Source organism: Mobula hypostoma, chromosome 13 (genome assembly GCF_963921235.1).
Source record: "Mobula hypostoma chromosome 13, sMobHyp1.1, whole genome shotgun sequence".
Lineage (NCBI taxonomy): Eukaryota > Metazoa > Chordata > Chondrichthyes > Myliobatiformes > Myliobatidae > Mobula > Mobula hypostoma.
In genome coordinates, this window is record NC_086109.1 from 56,492,258 (window position 1) to 56,507,689 (window position 15,432).

Here is a 15,432-nt window from a genome sequence, read left to right on the forward strand (position 1 = left end):
TGGCCGGAGTTGTTTGGAAGTGGACATTAGCAGTGATCATGATGGAACAGCAACAGCTGGAGTTTCTGGGAGCATTTTGGAAGGCCCAGGATAATACATCCCAAAGATGGAAAAAGTATTCTAAAGGCAACCATGGCTGACAAGGGAAGTCAGGTGCAACATAAAAGTAAAAGACGGGGAATATTATGTAGCCAAAATTAATGAGAAGTTAGAGGATTGGGAATCGTTCAAAAACCAATAAAAGGCAACTAAAAAATCCATAAGCAGAGAAAAAATAAATATGAAGACTAGCTAGCCAAAATTATAAGAGGATACCAAACATTTATTTCAGATATATAAGAGAGTAAATGAGAGACAAGAGTGGATATTGACTGCTGGAAAATGATGCTGGAGTGGTAGAAATGGGGGTTAAGGAAATGGCGGATGAACTGATTAAGTAGTTTGCATCAGTCTTCACTGCAGAAGGCACTAACAGTATGCCAGAAATTCAAGAGTATCAGGGGGCAGAAGTGAGTGCTGTTACTATTACTAAGAAGAAGGTGCTTGGAAGGCTGATGAGATTGTGGAGGCCTTGGTAATGACTTTTCAAGAATCACTAGATTTGACAGTAGTTCCAAATGTCGCTCCACTCTGGGGGGGTTGGGGGTTGGAGGTTGGAGGCAGAAGAAACGAAATTATTGGCCAGTTAGCCTGACTTCAGTGTTGGGAAGACTTTGGAGTCTAATACGAAGGATGAGATTTCAGGGTACTTGGAGGTGTGTGAAAAGTAGGCTGAAGTCAGCATGGAAATCTTGCCTGACAAATCTTTTGGGATTTTTTGAGGAAATAACAGCCAGATTTTCAGAAGGCCTTTGTTTGACAATGTGCTGCACATAAGGCTGCTTAACAAGTTAAGAGCCCGTGGTATTACAGGAAAGATACTGTCATGAATAGAAGATTGGCTGACTTGCAGGAGGTAAAGAGTGGGACTAAATTGTACCTATGCTAGTTGGCTGCTGGTGACAAGTGGTGTTCAGTAGGGATCAGTGTTAGAACCGCTTCTTTTAATGTCAACAATTTGGATGATGGAATTGATGACTTTGTGGTCAAGTTTGCAGACAATACCAAGATAGGTGGAGGGGCAGGTAGTATTGAAGAAGTAGAGAGCCTGCGGAAGGACTAGGACAGATTGGGAGAATAGGCAAAGAAGTGACATACACTTCTTCCAAAAAAACTTCCAAGGATGGAATATTGTGTAGGGAAGTATGTGGTCATGCACTTTGGTAGAAGGAGTACAGACCAGACTATTTTCTAAACAGGGAGAAATTTTCAAAATCATGGATGCAAAGGGAATTGGGAGTCCTTGTGCAGGTTTCCCTCAATGTAAATTTGCAGGTTGATTCAGTGGTAAGGATGGGAAATGCATGTTCGCATTCATTTTGAGGAGACGAGAATATAAGAGCAAGGATGTGATGCTAATGTTTTATAAGGTATTGGTCTGACCGCACTTGGAGTATTGTTAGCAGTTTTGGACTACTTATCTAAGAAAAGATGTACTGGCATTGAAGAGGATCCAGAGGAGGTTCACGAGAACATTTCTAGGAATGAAAAGGTTAATATATGAAGATCATTTAATGGTTCTGGGCCTGTTCTAGCGTGAGTTAAGAAGAATGAGTGTGATCTCATTGAAACCAATCGAATATTGAAAGGCCTAGACAGAGTGGGTATGGAGAAGATACTTCCTAGAGTGGGTGAGTCTAGGATCAGAGGGCACAGCCTCAGAATAAAGGGATAACTATTTAGAACAGAAATGAGAAGGAGTTTCTTTAGTCAGAGGATGACAAATCAGTGGAATTCATCACTACAGATGGCTGTGGAGGCCAAGTCATTGAGTATATTTAAAGCAAATGTTGATAGTCAGGATGTCAATGGTTATGGGGAGAAGACAGAAGAATGGAGTTAAGAGGGTAATAAATCAGACGTGTTGGGCCGAGTGGCATAATTCTTCTCTTATGTCTTATGGTCTAAAGTAATTTTTATAGAATTAAAACAGAAAATTCTGAAATAATGTTTTAGAACTGGCAACATCCACGGAGAAGAAACCCAAGAGCCTGAATTGTTATCTCTGCTTCTCACAGAAGCTCTCTGACTTGCTGTTGCAGTGTTTTCAATTTTGGAGATTTACAACATCCATTGTGCTTTATTTTCCAAATGTTATGGTGGCGTTTAAGGTTCCTCTTAGTAAGGTTCTCAGTCATCCAGGTCATTGCATATCAAGCAGTAGTAAATCAAGGCAACTGGACTTGCTGTGTTGTCTAGAAGTTGTTTCACCACCCATCTGAGAGGCTTCTTCAGTTCTAATCCATGGTGGGTAGATTTCTGGTTTGTGAAGTTGTTTAAAGGTAATAGCAATCACATGATGGTCATTAAGAGTCATAGAGGTAATGAGAGGGTTATTAGACTTACCTTTGCATGAATGGAGGTGTGAACTGTTGTGGAGACACTGGGGTAAAGATGTTAGGACTACATTGTAAGTAGCTGATAAGTGGTGTTGTACCCACCCCCTCTGTACAGGGATGGGTTTTCCATTTTAACAAAGATCGCTTCTTTAACCCCTCTTTCAAATCACCTGTCCTCCCTTTTCAAATGTGCACATTGTTAACATCAAAGGACTGTCCCTTGTCCTTTAGGTGTAGATATACTGCCGTGTCTTGACCTGTGGTGTTAGCCCTCCTATGTTGGACTATCCATTTGTGAAGTGATTGTTTTATCGTGCTGATATACAGATCTGTGCATTCTCATTGCATTGGATAGAATATACAATATTTTGTTTTGTTGTACTGATATATAGATCTGTGCATTCTCATTGTATTGGCTAGAACAGTGGTCCCCAACCACCGGGCCGCAAAGCATGTGCTACTGGGCCGCGAGGAAACGATATGATTTGGTGATATGAAATGATATGAGTCAGCTGCACCTTTCCTCATACCCTGTCATGCCCACTGTTGAACTTCAACGCATGCGAGGTCATCAGTGACCCAAGATGTGCAAAGGAATGGGTCTGTGACCCATTTGTGAATGTTTCAGGTGTATCTTCCATGTCAGCGTGGGAAACCGATCAACTCCTCAAGCTTGCAAATGACGGTGGGCTGAAAAGTATGTTTAACATAACATCTCTGCCGGCATTCTGGATCAAAGTCAAGGCTGAATATCATATCTCTGCGAAGCGGAGTTTTCTGCAATGAATGCAACAAAAACTAAATTGGGGAACAGACTGGATATAAGGAACCCCCTTCGAGTATCACTGTCTCCCATCACCCCTCGATAGGACCGTCTTACCATCTTTTGCAGGAAAACAAGCCCAGGGCTCCCACTGATTCCGCGATATTGGTGTGTTGCAATGATTTTATATGTTCATACGAGGAAAATGTGCGTTGTGTTTAATATCCAAATGTTACTTAAAATGTTATGATACTATTGACTGATAAGTGACTTATAATTCAGTGGTCCCCAACCTCCGGGCCATGAAGAATGCAGCGGTAGCCAGAATGCACCCAGCACATCTTTAAGAAAAAAGCTGAAATAAACAAGCTAATTGATTAGGTGCCACCTGGCACGTAAATATCGGCCCAAATCAGAGGTGAAGTTTCAGAGAAACTCAGAATGATTTTCAACAAACACTGAATCCCTGTGTTTTTTAAACCTACAAACACACTCAGACAGAAACTCATCCACCCCAAGGATTCTATACCCAAACATAAACAGAATAATATTGTATATTCTATCCAATGCAATGAGAATGCACAGATCTGTATATCGTTGACACAAGAGAACCACTTCAGAAACGGATGGCCCAGCATAGGAGGGCAAACACCTCAGGTCAAGATTCGGCTGTGTATCTACACCTAAAGGAGAAGGGACATTCTTTGATGATAACAATGTGCACATTTGGACAGGGAGGGCAGGTGGTTTGAAAGAGGGGTTAAAGCAGGGGTCCCCAACCTTTTTTGCACCGCGGACCGGTTTAATATGGACAATATTCTTGCAGACCTGCCAACTGGGGGTGAGGGAGCGGTGTAGAGTTGCCAATGGACAAGAGTAGCAGTCAAATACGGGACACTTATGTTTACCCCGAGAAAGACTGCCATGACCATGAAGCCTTGCGTAGGCACCTGTGTGCGCATGCGTGTATGTGCCAATTTTTTTTCCCTACAAATCGTTTTTGGTGATTCTGTTCAGTGAAACTACACTGTACATACATTATTTTTACTTTATATAGGCTGTGTATTTATCATATTCCTGCTTTTACTATATGTTAATGTTATTTTAGGTTTTATGTGTTATTTGGTATGATTTGGTAGGTTATTTTTTGGGTCTGGGAACGCTCAAAAATATTTATCATGTAAGTTAATGGTAATTGCTTCTTCGCTTTACGCTATTTCGGCACAAAAGGTTTCATAGGAACGTTCTACCTTAGCGGCGGAAATACAGGACAAGGGCCAAACCAATGGGACAAACCAATTTAGCCCAATATACGGGATGTCCCGGCTAATACGGAACAGTATCAACTACCAGCATTCTTCAAACCCTCCCCAAAGTTCTTCCTTCAGTCCTGACGAAGGGTTTCGGCCTGAAACGTCGACTAATCTTTTCAACTGATGCTGACTGACCTGCTGAGTTCCTCCAGCGCATTGTGAGTGTTCCTTTGACAACAGCATCTGCAGATTATTTTGTGTATATGGGACAGTTGGCAACCCCTGGGGGGGGAGGGCTGTTAATCACGACCGGAGGATAGGTGGTAAGTCAACTATAAGTCACTTATAAGTGGCTAATACACTCAATTTCATTTCTAAAAGGGTTTATCTAACAAATTTAATATTAAACACAGCACATATTTTCCTTGCATGAATATAGTGGTAAGTCAATTATAAGTTACTTATAAGTCAATAGCATCATAATATTTTAAGTAACGTTTGGATATTAAACACACAGCACATATTTTCCTTGTATGAACATATAAAATCATTGCAACACACCCAATATCGCTGAATCAGTGGGAGCCCTGAGCTTCTTTTCCTGCAACAAGACAGTCCTATCAAGGGGTGATGGGAGACAGTGATACTCGAAGGAGTTCCTTATGTCCAGTCTATTCCGCAATTTAGTTTTCGTTGCATTCATTGCAGAAAACCCCGCTTTGCAGAGATATGTTGGAAATGGAAGCAACGTTTTCAGTGCTTTCATGGCTACCTCAGGATATTTAGCCTTGACTTTGATCCAGAATGCTGGCAGAGATATTATGTCAAACATACTTTTCAGCCCGCCGTCATTTGCAAGCTCGAGGAGTTGATCATCTTCCCGCGCTGACATGGATGACGCGCACGTAATGACCTCACGTGCGTTCAAGTTCAACAGTGAGCGTGACAGGGAATGAGAAAAGGTGCAGCTGCCTCATATCGCCAAATCATATTGTTTCCTCGTGGCCCAGTAGCACATGCTTTGCGGCCAGGTGGTTGGGGACCACTGGGTTAAAGAAGCTATCTTTGTCAAAGTGGAAGACCCATCTCTGAACAGAGGGGGTGGGTACACACCACTTATCAGCTACTTGCAATGCAGTCCTAACATCTCTACTCCAGTGTCTCCGCAACAGTTCACACCTCCATTCGTGCAAAGGTTGGACTAATGACCCTCTCTTTACCTCTATGACTTTTAACGACCCTCATGTAATTGCTGTATCTTTAAACAACTCACCTTATAAGGCGGAAAACTACCCACCATGGATTAGAACTGAAGAAGCCTCTCAGAAAGGTTGACTTGATTTACTACTGCTTGTTCCTATTAGTAGTTTTATTTGTATAAAGTAGTGAATTTATTCTATTTACAAACATAGGTGGTACTTTCCAACAATGGACATTTAATGTATTGAATTTAAATTTGTACTTTTTTAGATTTGCAGTTTCATTCTTCAAAACTGCCTTGATATGAGCTGATTTTGTTTTCCTAGCTCACACATGGCCTTTCTTACTGTTTGTTAAATTGAAAACTGCTTGTAACCAATTGCAGATTAATTAAATGGCTTACTTTGGATCTTAATTTACACAGGTGCTAACCAGTGGTCAAGACCAGGCGGAGCTCCATCATCTCCTAGTTATGAAAACTCTCTTCACTCACTGGTGAGGCAGACCAGATACTCTAAAATGTTTGGCTGTATTGTACTGTAAATTTAGTTTGGAAATTCTGGAACTGATAAATGTATTTTACTGAGTAATCTTTTAGCTTCCACTCCATTAAACGGCCTGATGGGAATTTAGAGAAGATAGTTGTTTTTTTAATTATTTGTCAATCCCCACAGGAAAGTGAAATCTAATCATATAATTGTAAGTTAATGTTACCTAACATTCATTAGAATTGTGTCCTTTGGTCTCATTCCTAAATTTTAAAAAAATGAAATCTAAGTTGGAATTAAAAACTTCCAGCAGCCCTGATGAATCAGTTAAGATTTGAGCTTTCTGGCAGCAAGTGGCTTTGGTAATTTTTCCTGGCCATCATTTGAGATCTCCTTTTCTTTCCTGCATTTTTCTTTTGCTCTATACTATATATTCCAAAGAAATGTGACTCCTTAATATATCACATCCTCCATTCTTATTTGAATCAAACAACTCGCAGCCATGTTTGTCTTCGGGGAACTGGTAACTATAGATTTACTCAAGCTCTGGGTATGCTGTTCTTGAACCAATTTTGGCTCTTATCTTTGACGTTTTGGGTAATGTCTGTTGACAAGGTGGAAAGGCTTTGGCGTGTTGAATGAAAAAATCCAGTCTTTTTCAGAGATATGAGAGACTAATGATGCTGGAATCTGGAGCAAAAAAACTGCTGGAGGGACTCAACAAGTCTGGCAGCATTTGTGCATGCAGAGGAAAGCCAGCAACTAGGGTTGAAATGCAGGGTCTCATCTTAAAATGCCAGTCAACCCTTTGTATCCACAATTGCTGTCTGCTCTGAGTTCCTTCAGAGGTTTTATTTTTGCTTCAGTTTCTGCTTTCTTGTTCACTCCCTTTCTACCTATGGAAGCATGTTTCCTCTTGTTCTCAACTGTCTCTGATGCTGTGCTTTCCCTGACATTTTTCTATGGCTGCTTGCCCCCATTTTGTTCTGCCACTCTTTCCTTTTATGCTATTTGTCCTTGATTTTTTTTTCATACTTTCCCTTTTTGATTTCTCTCCATCAGCTATTGCAGGGTAGTTTGGAGGATTTATTTCTTTGCTATAATTGGCAGGTTGTCTGGATAGATAGCTCAGTTTTGTTAATCACGAGATTGACTTTTAAACTTGATTGTGTAAGCATAACAAGATTTTGATTTCCTTATCCTGATAAATTTCTGAAAATCAGATGGGCAGAATTGTGTGCAGATTCTTTTATGTTCTAATGATAAATTTCCTTGAAAATAACAAGCAAAACAAAATGTAATTTTGTAAAATGTCATCACCATAACATATTAATTTTATGCTTAGGTCAATTCCTGAAAAATATACTTCCTCAAATCCTTTACATATAAGTATGCATTTTTTTCCAAACTTCAAATTGTCTTTGATCTTCCATTCCTTGACACCTCTTATAATATCAGATTTGCATAATTCCACCATTTTAGTTTCCTTTATTCCAGCAAAATCTACCCTTTCACCTTAACTCCCTAAATTTGGAAACACAGACATTGAACCACATCAAGCTCCACCTCTTTGCTTTGCTAAAACTTTATGTTAAATAACCAGCAGCTTTTTTTTTGTTTTATTATCTTCAAGCGCTATGCATTTGTCTTTCAACTTCTACCCTATTACTAAGATTGTAACCATATGTTCATCCAGCTCTGCTGTTTCCCCTCATGTTCACCAAATTCAAATCCCAGGCCAAATCTCCTCACCTAAACATTTAAATGAAGCAAATTTCTAATGTATACATTTTGCATTTCTCTGGTCAGAAAATGTGAATTTAAGTTTGTTATTATTTCTTTTGGAGGTTTTTTTTAAACATTTTGTTAGCAGAGAAAGGAAATGTGAAACTGGTGATATTCTCACTTGCCCATTACCATCTGTCTATAGTGACAGAATGAAATAAAGTAAACTACATTCATAAATTGCCTCAGGGGTTTGGAAATGTTATCCACAGAAACATAAAAAACATACAGCACAGTACAGGCTCTACAGCCCACAAAGCTGTGCCGAACATGTCTCTACCTTAGAACTATCTAGGCTTTGCCCATAGCCCTCTATTCTTCTAAGCTCCATGTAGCCATCCAGGAGTCTCTTAAAAGACCCTATTGTTTTGGCCTCTGCCGCCGCCGGCTGCAGCCCATTCTACGCACTCACCACCCTCTGCGTAAAAAAAAACAACTTACCCCTGACATCTCCTCTGTACCTACTTCCAAGCACCTTAAAACTATGCCCTCTCATGCTAACCATTTCAGACCTGGGGAAGAGCCTCTGACTATCCACACAATCAATGCCTCTCATTATCTTCTACACCTCTATCAAGTCACCTCATCCACCATCGCTCCAAGGAGAAAAGGCCAAGTTCACTCAACCTGTTCTCATTAGAGTAGATTAGATTAGATTCAACTTTATTGTCATTGTGCCGAGTACAGCTACAAAGCCAATGAAATGCAGTTAGCATCTTTCCAAAAATGCAAAAAATAGTGTTATTTAATAGTGTTATTAACTACAAATAAAATTTAAGTGCTACAGCACACAAATATAAAAATACTGAGACAGTACAATATGGGTGCAATACTGCTTAGCGCTGTGATGTGAGATTCAGCAGGGTCACAGCCTCAGGGAAGAAGCTCTTCCTGTGCCTGCTGGCGTGGGAGCGGAGGCTCCTGTAGCGCCTACCGGATAGGAGGGGAGTAAAAAGTCCACGGTTAGGGTGAGATGCATCCTTGACAATGCTTTTCGCCCTGCCCAGGCAGCGTTTATGGTAGATGTTCTCAGTGGTGGGCAATTGGGTGCCGATAAGCTGCTGGGCAGTGTTCACCACGCTGGAGTGCTTTGCGGTCTGATACGGGACAATTGCCATACCACACTGAGAGGCACTTGGTGTGTGTGCTCTCAGTGGTACAGCGATAAAAGTCCATGAGTGTCCTGGGACAGAGGCATGCCCCCCAATCCAGGCAACATCCTTGTAAATCTCCTCTGCACCCTTTCTATGGTTTCCATGTCCTTCCTAAAGTGAGGCGACCAGAATTGAGCACAGTACTCCATGAGATCCCCCCCCCCAATTCTTCTGAACTCCAGAAATACAGCCCCAGAACCATCAAATGCGCCTCATACACTCACCCTTTTATTCGCAGAACCATTCTCATGAACATCCTCTGGACCCTCCCCAATGCCACATTAATAAGGTGGCCAGAACTGCTCACAATAGTGCAGTCTGACCAATGCCTTATAAAGACTCAGCAGTACATCTTTGCTCCATATTCTAGTCCTTTTGAAATGAATGCTGACGTTGCATTTGCATGGTTGTCTTGTCCTCCCTTTAGAATAGCCATTTAGCTATTTCCCCAGAAGAGATCCCAATGACCCGGAAATCTGAAATCCTGCCCCTCAGCCACTCGTTCATCTATATTGTAATCCTATTCTTGCCCTGACTATCACATTGTATCTAAATGGTCTTGTAATAGGAAACTCAGCTAAAGCTACACACATCAAAGTTGCTGGTGAACGCAGCAGGCCAGGCAGCATCTCTAGGAAGAGGTACAGTCGACGTTTCGGGCCGAGACCCTTCGTCAGGACTAACTGAAGGAAGAGCTAGTAAGAGATTTGAAAGTGGGAGGGGGAGGGGGAGATCCAAAATGATAGAAGAAGACAGGAGGGGGAGGGATGGAGCCAAGAGCTGGACAGGTGATTGGCAAAAGGGATATGAGAGGATCATGGGACAGGAGGCCCAGGGAGAAGGAAAAGGGGGAGGGGGGGAAAACCCAGAGGATGGGCAGGGGGTATAGTCAGAGGGACAGAGGGAGAAAAAGAAGAGTGAGAGAAAGAATGTGTGTATAAAAATAAATAATGGATGGGGTACGAGGGGGAGGTAGGGCATTAGCGGAAGTTAGAGAAGTCAATGTTCATGCTACCAGGTTGGAGGCTACCCAGACGGAATATAAGGTGTTGTTCCTCCAACCTGAGTGTGGCTCCATCTTTACAGTAGAGGAGGTCGTGGATAGACATGTCAGAATGGGAATGGGATGTGGAATTAAAATGTGTGGCCACTGGGAGATCCTGCTTTCTCTGGCGGACAGAGCGTAGGTGTTCAGCAAAGTGGTCTCCCAGTCTGCGTTGAGTCTTGCCAATATATAGAAGGCCGCATCATGAGCACCGGATGCAGTATATCACCCCAGCCGACTCAAAGGTGAAGTGCCGCCTCACCTGGAAGGACTGTCTGGGGCCCTGAATGGTGGTAAGGGAGGAAGTGTAAGGGCATGTGTAGCACTTGTTCCGCTTACAAGGATAAGTGCCAGGAGGGAGATCAGTGGGGAAGGATGGGGGAGACGAATGGACAAGGGAGTCACGTAGGGAGCGATCCCTGCGGAAAGCAGAGAGAGGGGGGAGGGAAAGATGTGCTTAGTGGTGGGATCCCGTTGGAGGTGGCGGAAGTTACGGAAAATAATATGTTGGACCTGGAGGCTGTTGGGGTGGTAGGTGAGAACTAGGGGAACCCTATTCCTAGTGAGGTGGCGGGAGGATGGAGTGAGAGCAGATGTGTGTGAAATGGGGGAGATGTCCAGCTCTTGGCTCCATCCCTCCCCCTCCTGACTTGTCCTATCATTTTGGATCTCCCCCTCTCCCTCCCACTTTCAAATCTCTTACTAGCTCTTCCTTCAGTTAGTCCTGATGAAGGGTCTCGGCCCGAAACGTCGACTGTACCTCTTCCTAGAGATGCTGCCTGGCTTACTGCGTTCACCAGCAACTTTGATGTGTGTTGCTTGAATTTCCAGCATCTGCAGAATTCCTCGTATCAGCTAAAGCTAATTACCTTCAATATCTGAATAATTAAGGATATTTTTCTTGGGTTGAAATTTCAGTATATTATTTTGCCCTCTTGCATATCTGACACAGCCAGAAGTTAAGTTTATATGACCTATCAGCTTTGATGCTTTTCCATTTGAGACATGAAGGAAACCTTAGGGATCACTGTTGCAGAATTTTTTTAGAAGAAGCCCTATTAAAAGGTTTTTGGATTAGCTCTAGGGATAATGCATAGTAATAATTCTTTAACAAATATTTAAAATCATATATTGTGCTATTTCTATTTATTAATTCATATTTGTAAATGAATATCTACTTCTTTTCACCCAAGTGACAGTTTCACAGCTTGATATTTACCTATAAAAGTCGGTATCGTAGAGTGCTCTGACTCCCCCAATGCAGAAACAAAAAAAAACTTTAAAATAATTCAGCTTTGCACAACATCAGATGATCTAATCTATCAAAGAAAGTGGTATGTTTTTAGATTTTCTTTTGTCCAGAGAACATCAGTTAGAAAAGTTTGAATACTATTTAGTATGGTGGAAAAAGTTAAGGCAATATGCATAATTCCTTGATGTTTTCATGTGTCAACGGTGATGCTGTGTATCAGCTGAGGCAGAGGAGGAAGACAGTAAATGATGCAAAATTAAAACCTTGTTGACAATTATAATTAGATATGGCAAAAGTTGTAGTACAGGCAATGACAACTGGTGATATTCTCATTTGCCCATTACCATCTGTCTATAGTGACAGTATGAAGTGAAGTAAACTACATTCATAAATTGCTTCAGGTTTTTGAAATGTTATCCATGTGATCTTGTAATAGGAAACCCAGCTTAAAGCTCATTACCTTCAATAGATGAATAATTCAGGATTATGTAGAGGGTTTACGGAAATTTATGTTAAAAGGAAAATTATGAAATTGAGCAATTCTTTGATCCTTTATCATTTAATTAATGAGCACTGATAGCTGCTATACTGAGATACCTGGTTAGAGGGGGTTCTATGCCAACTCTGCATGGTTATCCAACATTTTTTCTAAATTGCATGGCTGCAAATGCATCCCATGAGCATAGAGGAGCTATATATTAAAATAGAGAGAAACACCCACAGGAGCAAGTGAAACACTATGCAAGATTGTCATGTTTAAAGGAATGGAAGAAATATGTTTTAAATTGTTGCTAGTCAGTGGAAGAAATGTTGCCCGTATAGAGGATGAAGGTCTGCTGAAATGTCATGTGACCAGCTTGTAACTGAAGGAAACTATACAAATAAATGTGCAGTTTGTAAAGTATCTTCTGACGAACCAATTTGAAGCACACTTTCAGCAAACTCACTAAGAAAATGCACTTTGTTCACAAATAAGCATATACATCACAGAAATGTTCAGGTTTTCTTTTAAGAACTTCTGGAAAATGTGACCTGGTGATCAATTGTGATCAAGAAGCTTGACACCACTATACAGGATCTGGAAATCCATTTGATCGGCACTCCATAACTACCATCCACTCACTCCACCTCTAATATACAGTTGCAGTAATTTTGTATCATCTACGGGATGCACTGCAGCAACTTGCCAAGATTCCGTAGGCAGTACCTACCAAACCCATCGCCTCCTGGTTCACCCCAAACTTCACACCAGCCTGACTTGGAAATATATTGCTGTTCCTTCACCATTGTTGGCTCAAAATCGTGTATCTCCCTCTTTTATAGCATTGTCGGTATACCCACACCTCAAGGACTGCAACAGGGTAAGAAGGTAGTTCAGCATAATGTTAAGGACAATTATCTGCTGGTTCAGCCTGTGAAGACCACATTGTTATATTAAAAATAGTCGTTGAGTGGCTGCGAAGTTTCTGTATAAATTGGAAAACAGACAAAGTAAAATTCTTAATAGTTGCTTAAAATTGTTCTTTTTAAATGCTATAACAACCTACAATAACAAAATTGACACAAACTTCATTATAGTGTTTTATAAACTTTTTTTCCCTCTTATAATAATGTACCTTGGTGTCATTGTTTAGCTTCCCACCAGTTCCCACCCTCTAAGGGGAGGTTGGGTGAGGTAAAGTAGAATGTTTAAAACCAGAACATGTCCCTAATTGTGTTCGTATGCCACAGAACATTTTGATAAAGTTGTTCTTCGGGTATATTGGAATTTTTTTCAGAAGAAAAGAGTTAAAAGAAAAAAGGTCATGCCAAGCCTTTACAAAGAACCTCAGCCACGATACTGTTCAGATCTTGGCACCCCACTGCAGGATGGAGGTCAAATATCTTGAGCAGGTGGAAAGGAGATTTATTGCAAAGATTTCAGGAATGAAGAGCTTCACTTGTGCAGAAGTTAGGGAACTTGATATGGTTATAGAGAAAGTTAGGTATATTCACTATAAAAGATTTTGTTAGCATACATGGAGCCAGGAAACAATTTTCACTGGCAGACAGATTGATTAGAAAGGGTCACAAATTTATATCAATTGACAAGGAAGAATGGGAGAGATAAGATGAATTAATTGACACAGTAAATTACTGATAGAATTCATAGCTTAAATGGGTAGTGGAAATATTCAGTATGTACTTGCATAAGAGAAATTAATATACTCGTAAAACTTGCAGCACTTGAGAGAAGGAGCAAGGGAATGAGATATTTAGACATTTCACAGAGATGAGCAGAGTGAATGTCTTTTGTGCTTTGAGCTTTCTATATGCAAGAAGGAACTTAAATTAAGTTTAGTTTATAAAAGTCAGACACTAACTACTTTGGTTGATTCCTTTTAGACCTAATTTTAGATACACTAGATGCCTCCAGAAACTGCATTTTTCTTTGACAGAAACACCTACATTGCCTGTAAAAAGTAATTCACCCCCTCCTTAGAAGTTTTCATGTTTTATTATTTTACAACATTGAATCACAGTGGATTTAATTTGGCTTTTTTGACACTGATCAACTGAAAAAGTCTCTTTCGTCTCAAAGTGAAAGTAGATCTCTACAAAATGTTCTAAATTAATTACAAATATAAAATAATTGATTGTATAAGTATTCACTCCCTTTAACATGACACACCAAATCATCACTGGTGCAGCCAATTGGTTTTAGAAGTCACATAATTAGTTAAGTGGCAATAGTCAAGGTGTTTCAATTGATTGTGGTAAAATTACACCTTGTATCCTTGAGCAAGGCACTTAACCACACGTTACTCCTGCACGCTTATAACCCAGCAGCGGCGGTTGGTGCAGTATGGACAAGACAAGACTAAATGCTACGTTTGGCATAAGCCAAACACTGCACATCATCATAAACACACCACCCCTACCATGAAGCATGGTGGTGGCTGCATCACTCTGTGGGGTTGCTTCACTGCATCAGGCCCTGGAAGGCTTGTGAAGCTGTAGGGTAAAAAGAATGCAGCAAAATACAGGGAAATCCGGAAGGAAAACTTGATGCAGTCTGCAAGAGAACTGTAACTTGGGAGAAGAAATGTTTTCCAGCAAGACCGTGACCTCAAGCATAAAGCCAAAGCTACACAGGAATGTCTTAACAACTGCAACAAAGTTAATATCCTGGAGTGGTCAAGTCAGAGTCCTGATCTCAATCCAGTTGAGAATTTGTGGCTGGACTTGAAAAGGCTGTTCACTCACAATCCCCCTGTAATCTGACAGAGCTTGAGCAGTTTTGTAAAGAAGAATGGGAAAAAATTGCAGTACCCAGATGTGCAAAGCTGAAAGAGACCTATCCACACAGACTCAAGGCTGTAATTGCTGCCAAAGATGCTTTAACTAAATACTGACTTGAAGGATGTGAGTAATTATGCAGTCAATTATTTTATGTTAATAATTGTAAATTTTGGCCAATTTGTGGAAATTTGTTTTCACTTTGATATGAAAGAGTCTTTTTCTGTTGATCAGAGTTTTTAAAAAAAGCTAAATTAAATGCACTGTGATTCAATGTTGTAAAACAATAAAATATGAAATCCTCCGGGGGGTGGGGGAGGGTGAATGCTTTTTATAGGCACTGTAAGTGACCACAACCTATTTATTCCAGTGTTAACTAACTTTCAGCATGAAGATCTAAGCCTAACATTTTCCTCACTATCATCTGAATCACTGGAAAGTCTTCTGAGTTATTAATACAATTATGATAATTTTTGAGTACAGTGTGCCTTGAAGTTTAGATCCATCTTAAGAGGTTCACTTTCTTTCTGTCATAATTCAGAAGAAGAATATTTTAGGAACATGGCAGGAAAGAATTTTCATTGTAACACCATGACCTAATTTTAACAGGAATGTGGTTCTTGAGTATTCTCTATTGCTTAATGGGGATTTTGGGGAAGCATGGTGAGCACTGAAATCTTCAGTTTTTAAATTTTTTTAGTTAATTGTTATCAATTGCTATCCCCACGTTAAACAACGCCATTTTATTACAAGACTATTGCAAGCTAACTAGAAT

At 40.5% G+C, this 15,432-nt stretch overlaps 1 protein-coding gene across 8 annotated transcripts in view; it reads left to right on the plus strand.

Annotated features, from left to right (window-relative positions):
- The window catches only part of tcf12 (transcription factor 12), a 379,444-nt gene that overhangs the window by 311,543 nt on the left and 52,469 nt on the right, over positions 1–15,432 (plus strand). For all 8 annotated transcript variants that reach the window (XR_010020134.1, XM_063065727.1, XM_063065722.1 and 5 more), the window contains one exon: positions 6,079–6,149. Coding sequence is in view for 7 of the 8 variants with exons in the window: in XM_063065727.1 (XP_062921797.1) it covers positions 6,079–6,149 (71 nt within the window). In the remaining variant the exon portion in view is untranslated. The remainder of the gene's footprint in view (positions 1–6,078; positions 6,150–15,432) is intronic.